Genomic DNA, 23,271 nt, shown 5'->3' with positions numbered 1-23,271 from the left:
TTTGTGTCTTTATGTACAAGAACATGTTTATATTTTGCATTTTGTGTGTGTTTAAAACAGGAAGGCTTTGTCTCCGGGAGGCCTTGGCTCTGGGAGGCTGGGCATAGGGAAGCTGATGATGAAGACGGGCCCACCATCACGCTCCGATAGCCCCCACTCCTCCACCACCGGGCCTGAGGTGCTGCTGAACGGCAGCTGAGACTCAAGACTGGTCTTCCACCTGCAGGGGGCAATGCAGGCTGGCGACATCTCTTTCCCCAATGCTGCAGGAAGTGCTGACACCTGTGGGTTGATAACCCCATGTTGGGGCGGGGTTGGGCAAGACAAGACGACTACAAATGGCAACACGGCACCACAGTAACGTTCCCCCTACAACAAAAAACAACAAATCATCTGAGCCAGCAGTGAGCTGCAGTTTCGCCATGTCGCCATGATCGATTTGCTTTCTCTTCACTTCATCCTCGCCACTGTGCCACTTGAGCCTGTTTTTTTTGTTTTGTTTTTTGTTTTCCAGAACCGTAGTCTCCTCTCACGCTCGGTAGTTTACAGGGGTGTGTTGGCGTCGTCGGCAGGATGCTCTCACACCCCCATTGGTTGTCATTGTATCCAATCAGAAATTCCCAAAGGTTGCTCTCAGGCCTAGTGAAGAGAGCTTGACCTTTCTCAGCAACGTTGAGCTATTGTCGGATGTTTAGCAGGGAAATCGAGATCTCCAATCTCACAGGGGCGAGCGCAGCTCTTGCAATGTCATTTCAGAATTACATGCCACGGCTAATCTAACTTGGGGCAAATGAGCACAAACTGAAAGTTGTGGCACCCAAGCCGGTAATATGTGGATGCACAGAAAGCTCATCCTCACCTGTCTCGGTATGATTATACAGCAGCCTAATCTCACTTATAGCCTCCCCACAGACTACATATACAGAAATGTTTGTTTTCCACTGTAAAAGCTGAGTAAGCCACAGCACTGAGAAGGCCGTTTGCTTATTACTGTCTATCATTTAGCTTATGCTGCTAAAATATTTGTCACCGGAATGAACCTGCATGCAAGTAGTTTGCCACATGGAAGGATTGCACTTATTTGATAATGGTTAGCTTTTTATTTATTCCTGTTTTTTCCACCTGTGAGGTTACCCATCATTTGCTTGGTGTGTGTGTGTGTGTGTGTGTGTGTGTGTGTGTACGTGTTTTGTTGTAAGTTGGGTGCTGAGCATTGCTCTAGAAATGCCACTTAAGCCAAACTGTTTTTGATATTTTGAGATGCCACTCATTGGTTCAGTGGTATGGTTTACTAGCTTGACACTGACTGAAAGGAAAAACATTTACATTATTCAAATCGCACAGTGAATTGAAGTCTCAATTAATTGTGGATTTCATCATTAGGATCATAGGCTACAAGTTATGGGAATTGATGTAAAATAAGTGTCAAACTGATCTTAATATGGTAAATGCATTATTGTTTACCTTATGTCACAGCCTGCATTACGGAGATGCAATGCCATGTGACCTGACTGTGTGGCAGTGTGTATGTGGTCAGTGTGTATGATGAGCTGTAAGTGTGTATGAGATGGATCTGTCATGCTCTGCGTTGTCCCATGAGGTCACAGTGGGAAGCGTCATGTTTACAGACAAAGGTTGAAGGTCAAATGAATCTGTTTTTCTTTGTCTTTGTTTTCAGTTTTGTGGATGTGTTTTTGTTTTGGTTGTGTTATGTTTCCTTTTCTCAAGGAGTGTTAGACCTAATCAGCAAAGAAAGTATGACATTCGACAGGGGCTTACGCTGCATCTAAAAGGTCCTTCCAGAAGAGTTACAGGATCTCCTGGATGGCTTTTACTTTGATTTTATTACAAAAAGAAGAAAAAACATCACTAACTTCCGTGAAGTTGTTTGTCAAAATATTTTGTATCAGGATCTCTTTCTCTCTTTTAGTTTTGGTCATCATTTCACAAATTAGAAAAATAATATATATTGCAATCAGTCAATCAATCGGTCTTTCTGGTGTTGCACCCCTGTTTGGTAAAATGGGACATTTCTGTCACACAAAATGCCTGATGAATGGTCTTTCTTGTAGTGAACCCTGTATTGACGAGGGAGTTGGTTTTTGTCTGGTGCACTGAATGCTCAATTTTGCCGTCTCGTCCGAGAAGGTGATCAGATTTGGCAGGGTGAAGCTATGTGTTATATACAGTGCTTGGGGGGGGGGGGCTCCTATTTATAATAGGGTTTATTTTTTTAATGTCTGGATGGAGGCATTCGCGACTAGTGGTATAAACAACTTGACCAAGGCTTTGTCACCTCTTGGGAGTTTTTGTGGTTAGATTGTTGGTAGATTGTGGAAGTATGCACTTTCTGTTTAGTCACATTTTATTTGTCTTCACCTGACAGGATTCAGCCTGCTTCAAACGTAACCTCGGCTTGGTAGGAATATTTATTACTTAACATATCCAGTCTGCTGTGGGACATCTTTTGTACAATCAATATTTATTAAGTGAGTGATGGAAGACATGTATCAAGACTGTTAAACAGGACTGTTTATTGGCAAAGATCTGGTTATGCGATAGTGTATTGCGATACATTGGTGATATGATTCAGTGTATTTTTTTTAATTTTTTTTTTTTTAAATCCAAAGGCAGTCATAGTAAATCACAAATCACCAAAATGCATGAAATCTGAGTTGACTTTTTTTTTTTTTTGGTGCAATTAGAACATTAGGAGCTGCATTTGGATTTATTTCCGGTTGCGTAACCTCTAACATGGCACTATTTTTGTGTAATCTAAAGAAATTAATTTAATTATTTATATTTTAAAATCTATACTGTTAGAATCAATACAGTTAGAATCAATACAGTATCACAAAGCATAATTTTGTGACTCAAATAGTTTTTTTTTTACACCCCTATCATTAGATACTAAGTATAATCTACACAATCCAGTACAATACATTTTACTATCATACTATCATTTCTCGAAGAGGTTAACTGGGGGCAAAGACGTATCAGGGATTGCTTTGTAAAAAGTCAGCCTTCATTGTTTTGGTCAAGTTGGTCTCCATTTTAGGTCAGTCTGCCTCCTGTAGTTCAGATTATCCAACAGGTGGCGCTAGAGCCCAGACATAATATGTACTGACTTTGTTCAATACAGTGACAGGGCTAAAATAAGCAAAGAAACATCCTAATATTTGCTATTGTTACTATTATTATTACTTATGATACACTTAAAGAAGAATTGTTTCCTTCTTGCTTCTGTGGCTTAATGATATTTGGTTGTATCTTTTTGTGTTCGGACACCAGTATTTGTTAAGTCCTGGGAACAGGGTTTTGGTTTGACGAGGAGATGAAATGGCACATGGAAAGAACTTCAGTTGTTTCTTATGGTGCCTGTCATGTACCGCTATGCTGGACTTCACCACAATGCCTGAGATGATTCCCTCTACTGACCCCCCCCCCCCCCACACACACACACACCACCCTATCCATTCTCCCATCTGACCTCCTCCGCTCCATTTAATAACACTTCATACCCAAGCATTGCATTGTGTGAGTCCCCCAGCTCTGTCTTGGCTAGTCCTTCAGTACCATGCCCCAGGTCATGCATGCCGTCTATGTAGTTTTGGAAAAGGAGTCCATGATTCTGTAGTTGTGATACAACACTCTGACGCATTTCTCGTCGCATTTCTTCACGTGCCCACTGTGTGGCCACAAGTACTGTGGCTTGCCTGCAGCACTTAATTGTCAGCTTTCAAATTATTATTATTATTATTATTATTATTATTATTATTATTTGCGTAGTAGTAGTATTTTCCCTGAAAAGAACTAATTTCTCTTCGTTTGCATTTTATTTCCTCAACTGTAACTGTTTGGCAAGCATAAAGGTATGGGTAAAAATAACTTGTTTGTCAATTGATAATGGAGATGTTTACCTATTTTTACGTCTGTATTAGACATTTTCTTTGCAAATCTATTGTTCGATTGAATTGTAAATGAAATAAGGAGATGGTACACATCCGTCATTTTATACAGCCAACACCATCGTTAGATGGACTTACTGCACATTTATATGGTATATAATCAACTATATTTAAATATATAGACAGTAACAGAGATTCTTTAAAGTGGAAACTCTTTTAAAGGAAATGTCTGCAGGAGTAATTTATATTGCATTTTGTTTCTTTTGAAATGCCACTTTTTGAAAGGTTTCCCTTTTGCTTAAGGTAATGCAAGGCAAGTTTTAGCCTGATTATTATTATGATTATTATTGTTTTGTTCTGAATGGAGTTGTTTTTTGAGTGTTTTATTTGTTCTATCTGTTCTTGCACTGGCTTGTTCTAAGGCCTGTTCTCACATGTGGGACAGTGTGATGTCAAGAAAGGGAGGGTGGAGAAATGTAATTGCATGCTAAAATATTCAATAAAAACTCACCAAATTGAATGTGTCGTTGCTGTTTTCTACACAGAATGATGGTTTCTGATTCTGATCTGTACTTGATCTATCGAATTGGTCCATTGACTACTGAACAATACATGTCTGACACCATCTTGTGGTTACAAGCATTATTGCATGTTTTGCACCACACGTTTCTTCTGAAGTGACCTTTTTGTGTAATGTATGAGAGTGTGTGCGTATGATCTAGTGAAGAATTGTAGCCTCACTTGGCTTTTTTAGAACACAAGGTTATGCTCAATAGGAATTTCAGCATCTAGGGAGTTTTTTTAATTTTATTTACAATGTTGGTGATCCCAGGTATTCTAATAAATAACATCTGCAGTGACATGTCAAGTGTTGTGATTGGGTTGCAGATCATTGCATGGGAACAACTGACATCCGTTAGATGCTATGGATTGAAAGTACAAAATAGTGTCTATTTCCATTATGAAATGGCTGCCTGCAGAGCACAGAGGAACTTTGACACAAAAGGAAGGAAACTTGGAAGGTTGATTGCCTCCACCAATGGACATTGTGTAATGAACATGTTTATGGGAGGGAACTACAGTACATCAAGCGGAAACCTGGAGCAGTTAGCTGTTGTGTAACACACCGAGGCCTACTTTTTCATTTACATTCCATCCAATGGAGTAAAGAGACTGCACTCAACAGTATAGGTCAAGTCCTGTAATTAATAGATCTTTTATGAATATATTTATCCTGTTAAATAAATGAAAGACCGTCTACAACATAGCTTAATTTGCACTATCTGTTCAAGAAAAGGTCCTCATGAGCTGAACATAGTGAAATAAAAATGTTGGCTATTGTGTAGGCCCAATATAGCCTAGGCCCTTCTTACAGAACTGATCTGACTACAGGACGCAGTTAAAAACAGCATTTGAAGAAACACTGCTGTGAAACGAACAAACATTTACAAAAAAGAGCATAATATATTCGCTGTGGCATCATTCCTATTTTTAAGTGACAGCTGTCTTTCACGTTGAAGACTCCTTAACTCTACGCATGCGTCGTTCACTCGGGGTTTGGTTTGTGTTTACAGCAGTCTGAGTTCTATTGCTGGTTAATGTAATACGATGTTATGTCAACCATCTTCGGAATAAACGCACGTTGTGGACACAGGTATGGCAGTTATATTTTGCTATATTTCGTAATTCACTTCTATGTGCTTACAGAAGTAACAATTTATAGACTTTAGTTAACGATAAAAATGTTTCATGGGATGTAGCTAACGTTAGCTAACCTTAGCTCTGCATCAGCTTGCTAGCTACCGCTAACAACACCAGCGTAGTAGCCAACCAGTGAGGTTCTCATTGACGTTAGCTTGGAAGCTAACGGCTCACTAATAAACGTTGGTTAACGTTCATCTAGAACCAACGGTGGTTGCCTTTGCACTGCAGCACAGGCTAGGGGTTCAGTACAACGTTGTTGCGCTAACATTAGACATTGTGTTTTATTTCAGGTAGGAAATATTATTTTAATTATTAAGTTAACGTTTGCTAGATATGCTATGGTTAAATGATTGCAACAAGACACTTATGACCAATATTCCCCGAGCAAGCTGACAACTCGACTGTTTACATATTTGGTAGCCAATGTTGTCTGTCATGCAGTGTAATGTGCAAGCCAGCTAGCTAACGTTACCTTTTACTAATGGTAGCTAACGAGTTGTGTAGCTCGCTGGCTGTCTTGCTGCATAGCAAAGAAAAACTAGAACTGGGATCCATATAGTCAGTACCTGACCATGCAGCTAATATCGTGTTATATAGTAATATAGTGTTTGTACGAACACATGCAACCGTTCGACAAATCGACTTTATGGAGTAAAATGTATTGTCTACGTGATAGGCATTTTAATTTTGCAGTAACTTCATGTCACTAACGTGAATTCAGTCCGTAGTAAACCAATCTGTGCTAACCAGCGTCTAGAATCTAGCCAGACAGCGATATTCGCATTCAAAGCCAGCTAACTAGATAAGTTTAGCATGTCTGCAACGCTGCATAGACAATTCATGTTGACTGGCTTCTTATCTTGCCACATGAACATGCATTTCGTTTTACAGTGGAGCAGATCGGTAGTGACGTGTGAACTGGTTAATACGCCGAATTAGCAAGCAATATAGCAAACACACCCATCAAATGCATTTATCCGTGACTGAAAATAAGCTGATACAATTGCCTAGCGTAATGTGACACTACGAGTAATAGAAGTGCATTCCCCAGCCTACCCAAAGATTGCCATGAATGTCAACATGTTTGAAAAGTCCTTATCCCATCATAGGTTGCTGTCCCAACAACTCGGGTCAGGTATGGCCAGACCATGTTGTATGGTTAGCCTAGTATATAGAAGGCCTGTAGCATGTAGATGACTTACGGCTATGGCCTAGTTGGTTTCGTCAGTGTAAGCAATAACCTCTTTGCGCTCTTTTGTGAGATGTGAAGGGATGTAGGCAATAGTTAGCCTTTTATTTTTGACAGTTGGTGGTGATGTTTTATGTGAAGTTCGACTGCACAGTATGATTCTTCAACGGTGGAAATCATATGGAGCTGGTCTGAATACATACATGCTCCCAATGCAGAAAGACTTTTGTTCTTGACACCCTACTTTTAAACAAGCAAACACTAAAAGAGAAAACATCAAACAACGATATGCCATTAAAAATCTGCAGTCACACTCCCAAGAGAACAAAGTTGAAAACCACTTGGCACACCCTCCTGTACCTGTGTTGTGCAAATATTTACTCAAAGTCAGATATGTACGAGAGAGGGACTGGACACAGTCATAGAAGTGGAGGGAGAGAAAGAAAGAGAACGAAAGAACAAGGAAGAGTGGGAGTGAACAGAAAGCACAAGGGCAAGTTTTCACAGCAGGTGTGCAAGGAGAACTATTCAGCGGGTCTTTGATAGTTGAGCTCTTCATATCCCATCGGCTCAGCATGGAGCATGTAAGCTATTCCCCGGAGGTCGTCAAACAGATGGCTGCCGTAGCAGCACAGTTCGCCTGCTGTCTTACACTGGGGGTTTGAGTGTCCAGTCACTCTGCATGTTGTGTCGGGACACCTAAACACACCTGGTCACCTATGGTGACCGTGAACAGGAGAGAGATGTTGAGAGAGCAGTGAGAGAGACACATTGGTGCTTTGCTACATCACCTTTTAACTTACACTGTGCATTTTTTGAGAAAACTGTCACGCTAGGTGGTGTGTGAATGTTTCCACATGAAGCAGTGTTCACATGATGAGTTTGATGTTGGCAGAACCCAACCAATGCATCGCCATTACATGTCCATGGCTCTATTTAGTGGTTTCGTTTGATGTTTATCAGTCACCTAGCTCATCAAAAAACAGTTTCTCTCTCTCCCTCCTGCTCTCTTTTCTTCTCTTTCTCATTTTGTCTCTCTCCCGTGACATCCGTGATCTGTCCTTAGTTCACCTCTTGCGATCTTTCAGGCACGCTCTCTGTCTCGCACACTCAGCAGAAGTGGCGTTGTTGTAGCCTGGGACTCTGTGTTTGACTGCATGAATGAGGGCTCTCATGTTTGGCTCAGGTGGCTTGATGGAGTAACAGCTGCCTAACAGCTAAACCCCCCCTCCCCCCCACCTGATTTGAGCTGGGAAGCTGAAAGTACAGGGTTGCCTCTCTCCCTGCTTAATACTCTCACTCACTCACACACACACACACACACACACCGATGCATGCAGGCATACATCTAGTCATAATTTTGTGTAGGGGGGGAAATTCCAGTGGTCTACAGTAGAAAGAGTGTAGAGAGATGGGTGAGGATGAGAAGCCACGTTGTGTGTGTGTGTGTCTGTGCGTGTGTGTTCAGCCCATGTGCTGCTCTTCAAAGCTTTCTCTTGCCCTGTCTGTGATGGCTCTCGTCCCAGTCTGACAGTGGGAAGCTGTGAAAGAAGTGTTAGGCTAACCCCTATCTACATTGTCTCTGTGAACAGTTTAGGCGGCAAGGAAGGAGAGAAAGAGAGAAAGAGAGAAAGAGAGAAAGAAAGAAAGAAAGAAAGAAAGAAAGGGAAACAAGCAGAATGAAAAGAGTGGGGTTTCCATGGTGACAGAACAGCTGACTCCAGGTCTGGAGGAAGAAAGAATGCTTTTTGCTCTCTCTCTCTCTCTCTCTCTCTGTAATCCCTTACCCTCTTTCTCCCTTTTCCTCTATTCCTCCATCAGCCTCCTCCTCTCTTCCTTCTCTCCAAAGAAAGAAATACAAAGATGGAGGGATGTACTGATAGAGACACAGAGAGAGACACAGAGAGAGACACAGAGAGAAAGGGTGATACAGAGAGAGAGAGATGGAAACATCTGCTAGTGTTTCGCCCAGTGCCCCTTGCTTGTCTGCCGTCGGCCGTCTCTGTTTGGCCACAGTGTCCCGGGGCAGAGGCAGGAAACGCATCACAAGGTGCCCATTATGATCTGCCAGTGGGGGCCGCAGAACAGAGTGGCACTGTGAGGTGGCATGAAACACTGCCCTCGAGCCGTGTGTGTGTGTGTGTGCGTGTGCGTGTGCGTGTGTGTGTGTGTGTGTGTGTGTGTGTGTTTGTGTGTGTGCACGAGCTGCTGAGTGTATGTCTCTTTTGTCTTTATGTGTATGTTTTATCAATGAGTGTATGTCTTTACCTTTGAGGGTTTCAAAGATCGATCGATTTCCTGCACGATTTCCTGCATGCTCTCTGTAGGTGTAGTAGGCTAGAGTGCATTGAATATTTGATCAGTGTGTCCAGTCCTTTTGTAGATGGCTAATGATGATGCAGCACGTCAGATCATGAATTCCTTACTTTCCTCACTTTCTTCAAAGTACTATGGGAGGAATAGCCGAATTTATTGCGTGAATTTCAGTGCCTATCTCATCCCCAAACGCATTACCCCATGCGAGGCGATGTTTATGCTGCACGGCAGGCCTTATAAGGATGGGTTAGCTGGACCAATGCTCGTCCACAGGCTGTGGCTGAGGTGTTGTGATCACTGTAACTAATTTAATGTTGTTTCTGGCAGCCGCTCTGACCTGAGCACCGGTGACTAAGAGAGGCCTTTTGGCTCAACTGTTTGATCTCACAGCGAGTTCCCAGGTGATGTCATCATCGCTGGACTCACTCTGGGCCTTGGTCCAGTAGAACTGTGCACACGCGGGAATTGACCTGACAAAACCCACTCTGTTGCCCACAGCCTCATTGAATTATTAGGCTACATTTAGCCTGTGGTTCATTAAGCAGAGGTTTGCATCTAAAGCATCTTGGAGTTGACCTATAGGTAGGGGCTTACTTCCCACTGGTGTTTGACATCCTGGTACTTGGTAAAGTGAGCTATGTGGTCTGCCAATTCAGCTGTAGGAGCTAGTCTATTGGAGATGTAGGTTCAGTGTTTCTCACAGAATTGAATTCTATTTGTGGTGATAGGTGACGGGGAGGTGTTCACAGTTTTAAACAAATTTTAATGTTTTCTTCAAACGTGCATGCAGTTTGTTGATGGACAGAGACACAAGGAGAGGCTGTGCAAAGGTGCACATAGCTCTACAATGAAAGGATTTCATCCAATTTAAGTAGTACAACATAGAGAATCACTGTGTGGTGGTCAGTGTTGATATTGTGAAACACTGAGGTTATAGCCGTGTGTTGTCTTAAAAAAGTCTCAATATTGAATGTTGTTTAAGCCGGGTGCTCTTCGTGTCAAGGTGTCAAAAAGCTGCCCTTACTGGACAGTTAAAAAAATGCCTTAGCGGCTTGTGTCTTCTTGCATGACACGTGTGTCAGCTAAGCTGCAGAAGTGTTTATTCATCCATATCACATACCATTTACCCCCTCCATGAAAGCTTTGAGCTATTACCATCAGGAAGAAGGTTCAGAGTGCCTCTGGCTAAAAAGTCATTATACAACAAATCCTTCAATCCCAATGCAATACAAAACTCATGCTACTGACACATCACACACACTCTGCTTTCAATCAAAAGAACATTTTCTAACATGGCAACATATTAGACAATAAAGCTTTTTGAATCTTTGAATCTTGAATCTTAAATCTTTGAATCTTATTTAATGCAAAAGGGATGTGGGAGATGCTTAAATATGTGTCAATTGTGAAGTGCATTTCAATTCCCCTGTGGACAGCACAGAACAGGAAGTAACCTAGCCAATAACCTATGGCCTCGGCAAGCACTTAGTGAGAATGAGATGGTCAGGTCAGCTAATGAGGAAAAATAGCATCCGTAAGCACTCAAATCTTTGCCAATAGCTGCTTGCTTTGTTTAAGCTTCAGCACCTCAGCCAAGCCTGCTATGGGATGAGTAGTATGTTTGTTTTCCTTTGAATGATGGTCAGTGGGGCTGAAGGGAAAATATCTAATTGCGTTTTTTTTTTTTTTTGATATTGTGATTGCGATTTGATTTTTAAATCAAGCTCCAGTTCAAGATTCACAAGGCTATACATTTTAAAATGTTTATATGCAATTTGGATTCGATTTTCATAGGTCTAATATTCAGCCTTTTTTGCAGCAGGCTCCTTCTCCTGGATGCTGAGAAATAAGACACTCTTGTCAGGGCATATTAAAACAAGTAGGCTACTGGGTACTGGATGTTTGATCAGAGCACTACTGCCTAAGTCTACTGCCTCTTTGAATGTTTTTGTATTGTTTTAGGTGTTATTTGTTTTTTCTATTTATAGAAGGCGTAGTTATGATGGCGTCACTAAAGATGAATAGGTGGTTGTACCAACCTAGTTGGCTGATATAGCCTGGCTATTTTACAGTGTCCCCTAAATAAAGACTTGTAGTGTAATTGTGTCCATTTTCGAGTCAGTCAGGCCTACTAGCAGTTTGTTTGTGAGGCCTAAAAACGCCACTGTAGTTACAGCACGTTCTTTACACCACACACACACACACACACTCACACACTCACACACTCACACACTCCCTCACACACACACTTCACGTTTCATTTTTAGATATAACAAAAGAAGTAGGCCTAGCATAGGCAGCAGGTTTAGTGACTGCCGGCCGTGTCCCACTCATATGATGAGACGTTTACCTCCTCCCTTTCGGTCGCTCAGTGGATACAGGCAGGCGTCATCATCACCAGTGCCAGAAACCATGGGTTTGAGACTTTGTTGCCCAGGAAATGTACTGAGGAAAAAAAAGATATAGCCTATGCCCCATCCTGCATAGTAAATCACTTCAAATAGAAAGGTCTGCTGAATGAATAAATATAAGCCGCAGGCTTGTCCAGATCCTCTGTTGGGCTTTGATGCCTGTGGGTAGGTTTATTTCCGTTGAGGGAGTGGATTGAGTGAGTGTGTGCTGAGCTCTCCCTACTGTGTGAGAGCTGTCTACGGGGAGCTCTAGGCTCAGAGCGAGTGTAAAGGATCGAAGGCTTCTCTTTCTCCTCCAAAGTCTAAATTGAGTTGAGCTCACCAGCAGCATGAAGGGGCTTGCGTAATGTACTGCTGATAGATTGAGCCCTGTCTGTGGTGGTTTCTCTCAGACACACACACACACACACACACGCACACATAAACAAATAAACAAATACTGGCATAAACACACACACACACACACACATACAGCGATGGTCAAAAGTGTTGGCACCCATGCTAAAGTTGACTAAAAAGAGGAATATAAATGCATCTTTTGGAAATTAATCTTAATGGCTTAAGTAAAAGGATGGCAGGCCAGCCCAGTGCTCGATGCTGTTGGCTGCTACTGTTGTAGACTTATGCTGGTGTGAAAGGAAATTATTACACCGAGAGAAGATATACTCTTTTCTGATTGGCTGGTGGGGTAGCTAATAATTCTAAATAACAGGACACCTATGAAGTAGATCTGGTAAAAAAAACGTTCCATATCAATTAGGGGTGCACGATATATCGGCGGCCGATATATTATTGGCCGATAATTGAAAAAATGAAAATATTATTATCGGTCCGATAACAGAATTCTGGCCGATAATTTGCGCTGATATTTTTAAAGTCCTAATTTAGGCCTACGTAAGGTCCGTCTGGCTACACTGAGCTACTTGAGCTTGGTTGGCTATACTTTTTCCTCAATATAATGTCAGCGGTGTGAATGTATTTCACCACTCTAACCAAATCTGTGGATATGCGTTCATTTGGGAATCTGTGCATCTCAAAATCGTCTCGTGAATGATCCGCCATTTAACCTTACCAGAGCGGTGCTCAGCCCTATCTAGAGCCGTCTTGTGCTGGTGTGTTTGCACTTTACCCCGCTGATCGGGGAAACAAATAAGCAAACTCGTTAGTGGGACGAGTACATAAGTAGGCCTAGTTCTAAGTTGTGTTTTAGTATTATATTTGCATTACGTTAGCTTGGGTTGTGTATTACTACCTAGAAATATGCTAACCATTCCTGCTTCAGTTCCAGACAGGTCATCATAATAAGTTATTAAAACCTTCGGGGCTAACCCCTTTCATTTCTGCTGCAGCAGGTTTTGCGCAACAGAGTAGACGGACATAAGATACAGTCTGAGGAGTTGCAGCTTTATTCAGTTGAAACTAAACATAAGTTTCCCTCACAAACTCTGATTTGGTCACTATACTGTAGCTTATTCCCAGCTGAGCCATTTATGAGCGTTTAGTCCTAAATTAAAACGATTCATACTCTCTAGCCACTCACTCGCAATTCACTGACGTCAGGTTCACTTAAAGGACCCACACATACTGTTGGGCTAGGCTACTGTTATGTTGTTGACTGCCGCACTATTGAGGACTATTATGAGTTCTGTCCTATCATTTGGTGGTAGGTAAAATTACTGCAATAAAATTATGCTTATTAAATGCTTTACCCAAATCACTTTTCACAATTTTTTTTCAAGAGTAATATTATCGGTTATCATATCGGTATCGGCCACAACAAACCAATAAATATCGGTTATCGTTTTTGGCCCTAAAATTCCATATCGGTGCATCTCTAATATCAATGCTTATGAATGGTAACTATAACAACCATAGTAGGATGACGGTTGAGCATGGAAGCAGGCTTCGCAACAATGGAATCAACTGTAAACAAGCCAACTGTCCATGCTATCGCTGTTATAGGGCCAATAGTCCAGGCAAAGTAAGGTCTGACCCAAAACTAATTGCAACAGAATTTATTTTCACATTTTTATATTTCAATTGGTGATCTAAACACCATAGTAAAAGTCCATGAAAATCCAGTTGGTGGAAATATGTTAAAATGAGGGTTGTTTTATGCATTATCCTTCAGCAAAAACTGACAAAACTGTAATTAGAATGTTATAGAATAAGCATTCTAAAGAATATCTGACCCAATCTAATTTAACATGGAATTTTAGAATATTGCATTGTTGAGGAACATTCTTTTATTTTCAAAGAGTTAGTACATTTCTCAGGCTTATTTCAGACTGGTTTGTTGCTAATTGGTGTCTATTTTTACATTTTGGCCCTTTGAATCAATGGAAATGGTTGTTGCGTCTTTAAATAGAGCCAGTGTGTTTTTGCATGTAAGTGTTCCACAATGTTAAAGTTGTACAAACACATAGTTAAGCATTATTTAGCCTAGGAAAGTGTTTTTGGTGGTCTGATTTAGAGGCCACTGAATCATATACAGTAGGCCTATCACACGAAAGTATCAGTCCATCATTTTCCAAGACTTATAGACTTATAGTAATTGACCTCTTGCCCGGGGGTTGACTGAGAGACTGTCTATCCAGTCAGAGGGGCCTGTATGATGCCTCTTTACTTTGCACAATTTTGGCTAAAACAGTAATCAGACAGCACAGTATGTTTATGTAAGTGAATGAATAAAGGAAAATTATAAAGGCAAAGTTGAAGATGGACATGATAATGTCCAAATTCGACAGAAAGGTGCAGATAACTGCAGCTAGCCTCCAAAGAGGTGACTGTTGTGACGTCTGGCAAAAGGTGCATGCTATACTAATAAATATAGTTTAAGCTTAATAATTAAAATGCATGCCTATGCATGGGCCATGGTTTTACCAAAATAATAGAACAGCCAAAACTATACATATTCTAAAAGCATATGCCCTGTACATGAAATATAGCATTAATCAACTTATGTCCCATCTTCCTTCATGCATAATACATACTCCTCTATTCTGTATAGGCGAATCAAGTGAACAGCTGATACATTTTGGCCTGCACTATTAAGGGAAACAAATTAAACATAATAAACTACATATTTTCTAAAAGCATATAACCTCTAGAAGTGATGTGACACCAATTAGGACATGTCCCATCTTCCTCCATGCAATGCACAATACATTGCCATTCTGTATAGGCGAATCTAGTGTAAAGCGGACACATTTTAACATATACTGTCTAGGGAAAGCAAATTAAACACCCTAAACTATATATTTTCTGAAAGCATAAACCCTCCAGAGGAGATATAACACCATTTAAGATATTTCCCATCTTCCTCCATGCCATGCACATACATTGCCCTATATTCTGTATAGGTGAATCTAGTGTAAAGCGGATACATTTTAGCCTATACTGTCTATGAAAAACAGAATTAATACCCTAAACTATATATTTTCTGAAAGCATATTACTTGTAGATGAGATATAACACCAGTTAAGACATGTCTCATCTTCCTCCATGCCATGCACAACATATTGCCCTCTATTCTGCAAAGGTGAATCTAGTGTACAGTAGATACATTTTGGCATGTACAGTCAAGGGAAAACAGATTAACCACCCTAAACTATATATTTTCTAAAAGCATATGCCCTCTAGATGAGATAATACCAGTTAAGTATTATCTTCCTCCATGCCTTGGACATGGTACATATTCCTATATTGCATTTACTCTGTATTAAAACACATTGATTTTAATATATCGCTGAAAAAGCTAGAGCAAAAATGTTCAATGTTAACATTTAAAATCATATTATTGTTTAATTTGACCATCATTTGTCCTCAGATTCACCCCTGTGGGCTGAATAGTAATTGAGATATAGGGCTATATTTGTCTAATATGCATGGTCACTAGCAAATAGCTTAGGGGTTTGTCCAGTCCACATTGGGTGTGGTTTTGTTTTCAAAAGTCCGGCAAAAAGGTGGATCTTATGTTTCTTAATTAGTCATGGGCGTGTTTTGGGCTTAACATCCTTTAAACTAATGAGAGTGACATCTGTCATTCCCTTTAACAGCAAGCAGTGCGCCTTCAAAAAGTGCATCGATATTTTGATAGTCAGCGGCGTTATGTTCCCCATTGTAATCGTGTAATTGGTAATGTTTTACATGGATGTGCGCTGGTGCACGTTCCTGTGGACGAGAAAAGCAGGGTGTAATTGTGCACTCGCCCATCACTGTTGATAATGCACTCTTAAAGGGACACCAGGCAACGTTTAATTACTCATCTACGTAAGTCGGTATATGGTTAAATGACTCATTACAGGGCGAATGAAGACTCTCTCACCCGCCCCTACTGCCTGTAGGAAAAATATCCCGCTTGCAAGTTCAGTGTATCGTACCCGCCGACCGAAGCAGGATCAGTTTACATCCTGCATTCACAGCACAGGGGCAGGCTAACGAAACGCGATTGTTGCAAACGTGTGTATAATGGCAGAGCCGCCGAAGAAGCAGCGAAAACCCTTGACGGAAGATGCAAACAAAAAGGAAAAGAGCTTCAGACCGAGCGTGTGGGAGTTTTGTAGAGAAAAGGCATCAGGCTTGCCTGGTGTCTCTTTAAAATAACATATAAACAACTCGCCATGGATTTCTGACCAGGTATTTCTTGGTCAGTGGCGTAATGCGTTTTAGGTAGTGTACGATAGCGATTTTTAGATAATGCGCTAGACCCCTCCTTAGGTCGTTAATTGCCACACCCCTTGGTGCGTTGCTCAATAAAAGAGACGGGCATAACGATATTGTACGATATTGTACAATAGTGTACAATATTCTAAAGTAGAATAGTGTTGCATCGTGATAATTATACGCTTTGCGCCGTGCTCTTGACTGTCATGATAGGGCCCATAGCTATTGTAACCTCTTGGCAGCCATTTTGGTGACCATCTTGAAAATGACCCCTTTCTCAAAGTCAGATTTTACTAGATTTTTAGTATGTTATTTAGCATGTCTAACAGTACCAGAATCCATAAAAAAACCTTTTGTATCAATTTTTTTGATGTTGAACCCTATATTGACCCGCCTAAAGTTACTCAACTTGCACTGGATCATCTTCCTGAATGTCAATATTATCACAATAAGTCAGCACCAGTCAGAGGCTACATTCAATGTTTTGCACTTTTATGTCATCACATAACCAAAAGTATTGGTTTTACCAAAAATAGTTGTCAATATTTTAAACTACAAAAATACATACCTATAAAGTATTTTGATACAAATTATTCAACCCAGTCAAATACAAATTACGAATATACGATATATTTTGTATTTGAAATATGGAATACATGTACCATAAATACTGCTCATCCCTGTTGGCATCACTTGTTCTGAGATACCATGTTTGGTTCAGGAGATATAATGAAGAATATAGGTGTAATTCAGTTATAGTGGAACATTTAATAGTTGCCACAACGACCATTAGGGTTTTTTGATAATTGTTTTATATCTGAAAATGTTCAGGGCTCCAAACTGTACAGGTTCACCAAGTTTCATGCTTATATGAAAGAATTTGACCTAATTTTCACATATCCCCTGTACTATAAAAGTTCAATAAAACTGCCAAAGGTGCAGCTTTTCGCCATTGACCTATGCACACATAATTCCAATTTTGACAATGTTCCACCACTTGGATTTTCATGGACTTTTGGTATGTGATTTGGGAAGGTTTCATGAACTGAATACAACACAAATCATTTCTGTTGCAATTAGTTTTGGGTTGGGTGATTTTTTCACATAGATTGCCTGGACTACAAAGAAAGTTGTAGGCTTCAACAAACTGAACAAGTTGGCTTCTTTTTAAACGAAACTGCTTGTTTCCTTTGCGTGCTATAAAGGCATGACTACTGGGTGATAAGCGGGATAACGGCCTTCGAGGTGTCCTGATATCCGGAATTAATGGACTTGGGCGGAGTTCTTTGCCTCTCGCCCTCGTCAATTAATTCCGTATAACAGGACACCTCGGCGCCCGTTATCCCGCTATCCCTTACATACCCCCCTAGTAGATAGTAGAGATGTGCGGATGGGATTTCAACCATAACCGCATAGCAAAACTTATCATCCATCCGCCATCCATCCGCACCAACGTTTTTTGACCAACCTTCAAAACCGCACCCGCCCGTTGTTTTAATGTGTATGGGTGATGCGTTTGATTGGTTCAACCGCCACCCGCCCGAATTTAATTAAAATATTATATTTCTTCACGTCATCCGCCCGATCCGCGGCTGTAACCGCAAACCACACATCTCTAGTAGATAGGCTGTAGATAGACAGTAGATAAGTTCACCTACTTGCAGCACATTTCAATCTGCTTCCTCAGCTCTCCCTCACGTCCCCCCTCTCAGTAGACCCCTGTTTGCGATCAGGGCAGGCACCAACAGTGTAAACACACTAGCGTAGGTATTTTTCCTGCTCGTGCACAGTAATGGGTCGTCTCATGAATTTCTCATTGGTTAGCAAGATTAGCAAGTGTGTGGAGATGGAGAGGGTGTATCCCGTCCATCTGTTAACATTGGGAAATGTAGTCCTAATTAGTCTACTTAGCAGAAAGCTGTGGCGTTTAGCGTAATAAGGTTGTGGCAATGGCCTGAATACAGTAGGATAATTATCCTTACCGCAGTTCAACACCAGTACGTCTGGTGATTCTTAAGGAGGCTAGAAAAAAAGATGACACGACAAAAGCAGTTCTAAGCCATGCTTAACCATCTGCAGTGGGCCTAGTGTTTAGCGCAATCTGGGTGGATTCTGAATGTCCTAAACTCTTCTGAAGATCAACAGGTTTAGGAAGCTCCCATCATTGCCTGTCACCCTGTTGATAAAATAGTATTTCTCAGGCTAACCCCGAGAATGCAGCATGTCAATGTCCGCTGGTGTTTAGCCCATCAGCCCTCTAACCCTCTATGCTCTTTTCTCTCTCTCTCCATCTCTCTCTCTTTCTCACTCTCTCATCTCTGCTTTTATAGTCTCTAGAGACTGATGGAGACTTATAAAGCTTTCTTACATGTCAGAAATACTGAAAATTTCAATTTATTTATTATAGGATAACCCCTTGAGATGTAACATCTCGTTTTCAAGGGGGTCCTCAACAAACACCACACACACACACACTAGAGCTCTTCCTCACTACCAACCACCCCAGCCTGTCCCACCTCTAACAAAAAATAGATTCATATAAGCAGAACACAAAACATAATACAGTTTGAAATAGTCACAGTAAATTATAAACGATAAATGATAAATACTGTATAGAATGACCATGCAGCATTGAAAGAGCCGTCTGTGGCTCCTAGAGTTAGTGAAAAGCACAAGAAGTTATCTCAAGATAGTAAAGTGGCACTGATCACTAAAAATTAAGCATTTAAAAGTACTTGCTGTTAGTATATCAGTATGTGTAGTGTTTGTGTGGGTATGAGAGAAAGAGAAAACACCCAATAGAAGCCCTGCATGCTGAATTCTGTAGAAATTTGTTACATATCCAAAGAAAAGTACCCACAAATGCTAGCAGGGCAGAATTAGGCCGATTTCCACTATTGATTAATATCCAAAAACGATCACTAAAATTCTGGATTCATCTAAAATTAAGCCCTCAAAATTTACTACATTTTAAAGCACTTAAATCCCAAGAGCTCAGCCCTAAGCCCAGTCCACTATGTCAGTTGGTCACGCATTTAACTAACCACTAACCCCTAACCCACAAATTGTCCAGACCAGCACTGCTTCCCAACCACCAATCAGAATCAACCAAATTAACAAGAGCAACAAGAATTCTTATTTGGAACACTGGAAGAAAGAAACAAAATTACAACACAAACTAGAATGTTACATTGGCATACGAAAAGACTATCAATTGGCAGAGTATCTCCACACTGTCAGAGATACGAAGCAGAGACAGATCCTCACCAAGTACAGGCTGAGTGACCACAGTCTAGCCAATAGAGAAAGGCAGGCACAAGAAGTCATGGCTGCCCAAAGAGCAAAGGACATGTGGTCACTGTATGACAGGGGAGGTAGAGAAAGGTGAGAAAGGTGCACTTTCTGCTACACTGTGACAAAGAGACAAATATTTCACCATTTTGAACACCATCATTCCCAACTTCACAAAACTGGAGGAACAGAAAAAACTTGCTGTAGTTTTGGGTGAGGACACCAGCACATGCATACTGGCAGCCAGTTATGTGTCCTCACTCCATAACCTGAGAGAAGGCATTACTTAAGATAATCACCCCACTACCTCCACCCTTCAACACAACACTGCTCCCCAGCCCCAGTCTGTTACACCATGTCTCCTGTTTGTTTTGTTTTGTTTTGTCCTGTCTTGGTTTTCCTATGCACGTGTACAGACAATGGTCTTGTATGGTTGTGATGTGCTGTGTGTGTGTGTGTGTGTGACGAAGTGTAACAATGTTTGTAATGTTTGTACATGTGTATATCATTTTGTATTTGTATTTTCTTTAATTATTATTATTCCTGTGAACGCTTTGGCAATGCATTATATGGTTTGTCGTGCCAATAAAGCATATTTGAATTTGAATTTGAATTTGAAAGATGCCCTGCAACGCTTTTTGCATATGGTGCATGCTTGCACAGCAACAATAACAATAACTGCATGACTTGCACATTTTTATTGCCTTGTATTTTTACGTTTTATAGTGTAATAAGATATAACGTGTGGAGCCTGCACAAGGCTGCTTTATTTATGGAGTGTGTGTTAGAGAGAGAGAGAGAGAGAGCTCAAATGTGTGTATACTTACATACAAACACACACGCATGCGGACACGTACGCACATGCACACCAACACATGCGGACACGGACACACACACACTCACACTCACACACACTGTTGTGTTGCGGCCAGAAGCGCTTCCTGTTCGGCACCTCCCCGCTGCACTGGCCTGTCTGCCCAGACTCCGTCGCCCCAGCAGCTCTCCTCTCCACTCCCACATCCTCCCTCCACCACCAGCCTCGGGAGCTCCTCTCTTCCTGTCCGTGCCTGGCGTCTCTCTCTCTCTCTCTCTTGCTCTCTTCCTCTCTTTACCTTCCCTTGTCTCTACCTCTTTCTCAGCAGAGATTCTATCAGCCTGTCTCTCCCTCTTTCTCTCCCTCCCTCACCACCCTCTGTATCCTCTTTTATCCGTGCCTGGCGTCTCTCTCTCTCTCTCTCTCTCTCTTGCTCTCTCTTCCTCTCTCTACCTCTTTCTCTCAGTCTGTCTCTCCCTCCCTCACCACCCTCTGTATCCTCTTTTATCCGTGCCTGGCATCTCTCTCTCTCTCTCTCTCTCTCTCTGGCTCTCTCTCTCTCGGTTCAATTCAATGTTGCTTTATTAGCATGACTGTACAGTGTTGCCAAAACACAAAACAAAACAGCGTAACAATTTGTACAATGAGAACATTGAGAACATTAAGGGAAAAGGGGAAAAAAATAATGAATAGTAAGAGTAACACGAAAAATTGTGTGTACACACACTCTCTCTCTCCGTCACTCTCTCACACTCTAACTCTCTCTATACCTCCCCTTGTCTCTACCTCTTTCTCTCAGTCTATCTCTTCCCCTTTCTCTCCCTCCCTCACCACCTATTATATCCCCTTTCTATCTGTGCCTGGCGTCTCTCTTTCTCTCTTTCTCTCTTTCTCTTTACCTCTCTCTCTTTCATTCTGTTTACCCCCCCCCCCCCCCCCTCCACCACTCTCTGTATCACCTATTCCTGTCTGTGCCTGTCTCTCTTCCTCGGCCTCTTTACTCTCCCTCCTCTCCTCGTGAAATGCATCTGCTATGTTAGTCTGCTTGTGTGTGTGACTTGATATAAAGGAAATTGAGATGGTGTGTACTGACTAATAAAATTAAAAAGGCCTAGTACTAATGGCAACTAAGCCGTTTCCTTTAGACATTGGTGTGTGTGTGTGTGTGTGTGTGTGTGTGTGTGTGTGTGTGTGTGTGTGTGTGTGTGTGTGTGTGTGTGTGTGTGTGTGTGTGTGTGTGTGTGTGTGTGTGTGTGTGTGTGTGTGTGTGTGTGTGTGTGTGTGTGTGTATGTGCCCCTCCCTGTGTGTGTGCCTGTGCCTGCCTGTGTGTGTCAGGATACCAGCGGCTCTGAGGTCAGTTGTTCCTTGAAGGAAGTGTAGCACAATAGTCTCTGTCAGGCAGGTTTGTTTATCATTTGAATATTACTATGGTGATGTATAGGCGGTCCTTTAGTCATTTTTGCATAGTTCAGGTGATGCTCATACTCGATCACAGTTTTCTCTTTCTCATGGTCACACACACACACACACACACACACACACATTCTTGGTCCCTCTTTCTATTTCATTTTTTCAGACACACTCTTTTTGAACTCTTTGTTCCTTCATTCCCTCCCTCCTTTCTTGTTTATCTCTCTCTTTCTCCACTCACACACACCCTCACACACACACCACACACACTCTCACACCTTCACACACACATAGGTACCAGGCAGCTCTCAGGGGCACTTTTGTTTTCACATCGCCATGGCATCACATTACATCTCCTGCTTAGTCTGCAGCACTCAGCAGAGATTCTACAGCCCTGAGGCCAGTAGGGGCAGTAGCTCAGCTCTGCCTCTCTATCCCTCACTATAACTATCTCTCTCACTATCTGTTTCTCTCTCTCTCCTCTCCTCTCTTATCTCTCTTACACTCTACCTAGCACCTTCTCTCTTCATCTCTCTTTCTCTCTCTCTCTCTCTCTCTCTCTCTCACACACACACACACACACACTCACACTCTTGTCCTCCTCTCCCCATCTTTCTGTCTCTTGGTCCCTTTCATTCCTTTTCCTTTCTCTCTGTCTGTTTCTCTCACACTCTTTTCCTATGTTATGACAGACCTTTGTCTGTCCTCTGTTTTTGTTCTCTATCTCTCCCCTCTCTCCTCTCTCTCTTCCTTTCCCTCCCTTGTTAGTGTGAACCCAGTGGCCTGGTTCAGTGTGTAAAAACCGGTTGGTGTAGTGACCCCTACTGGTCACTCTGATATAATTGTACCTATCAGCAGAGCTTTATACTGTATATCCCTATAGGGCCCCATCAGGGATCTAGAGTGCCCCCGGTTGGTCATCAAGGAAACTACCTCAAGTCTCTGTAGAGACTTAGATGGTTATCACACTGCTTGCTTACATTAGAACTGCAGTAGATTGTTTCTAGAGTCTCCATTCAACATTAGACTCAAAGTGGCTTCTCATGCTTCCTCGCTCCCTCATTGCTTTTGGTTGATTTTTTTCTTCTTCTTTTTTGTTTTTTGTTTGTTTGTTTGTTTGTTTGTTTGTTTGTCTTTGTTTCTATTCCAGGTGATTTTACTCATTAAAAAAACCTCATTCATGAATGCGCCTGAAGGCTTGGTTTAGCAGTCATGGATGACAAGGCCTCGGTGGGGAAAATTAGCGTGTCGTCCGACTCGGTGTCCACCCTCAACAGTGAGGACTTTGTGCTGGTGTCCCGGCTCGGGGACGACACGCCGTCCACTAATAACGGTAGCGATGACGAGAAAACAGGACTCAAGGTAAGAGCGCCCAAGAGTAGACTAAGATTTCAGACTATAAAACTGGGGTGGGATCTGGGACATGTCTTAGTTACACACTATTGTGTCTCAGTGCTGACCAGTTTTATACCTTTCAGACCATCCTCACCTGTCTAATGCACCTTCATTTCTCCATGTTTATGTGTGAAGTACACCAACATTAACCATGTGTAGACTAGTTG

The 23,271-nt window shown here is 41.7% G+C and overlaps 2 protein-coding genes across 13 annotated transcripts in view; both read left to right on the top strand.

Annotated features, from left to right (window-relative positions):
• Positions 1 to 4,428, top strand: part of rc3h2 (ring finger and CCCH-type domains 2) — a 30,960-nt gene extending 26,532 nt beyond the window's left edge. For all 11 annotated transcript variants that reach the window (XM_042059516.1, XM_042059523.1, XM_042059518.1 and 8 more), the window contains exon 19: positions 61 to 4,428. In XM_042059516.1, the coding sequence (XP_041915450.1) occupies positions 61 to 199 (139 nt within the window). In that variant the 3' untranslated portion in view covers positions 200 to 4,428. The remainder of the gene's footprint in view (positions 1 to 60) is intronic.
• A 1,035-nt stretch (positions 4,429 to 5,463) lies between these two features.
• Positions 5,464 to 23,271, top strand: part of LOC121680282 (rab GTPase-activating protein 1) — a 117,119-nt gene continuing 99,311 nt past the window's right edge. For both annotated transcript variants that reach the window (XM_042059525.1, XM_042059524.1), the window contains exons 1-2: positions 5,464 to 5,562; positions 22,860 to 23,071. In XM_042059525.1, coding sequence (XP_041915459.1) covers positions 22,922 to 23,071 — 150 coding nt within the window. In that variant the 5' untranslated portion in view covers positions 5,464 to 5,562; positions 22,860 to 22,921. The remainder of the gene's footprint in view (positions 5,563 to 22,859; positions 23,072 to 23,271) is intronic.

This window comes from Alosa sapidissima, chromosome 13 (genome assembly GCF_018492685.1).
Source record: "Alosa sapidissima isolate fAloSap1 chromosome 13, fAloSap1.pri, whole genome shotgun sequence".
Lineage (NCBI taxonomy): Eukaryota > Metazoa > Chordata > Actinopteri > Clupeiformes > Clupeidae > Alosa > Alosa sapidissima.
The sequence above is the reverse complement of the archived record's forward strand: the minus strand, read 5'-3'. Positions and strand labels throughout refer to the sequence as shown.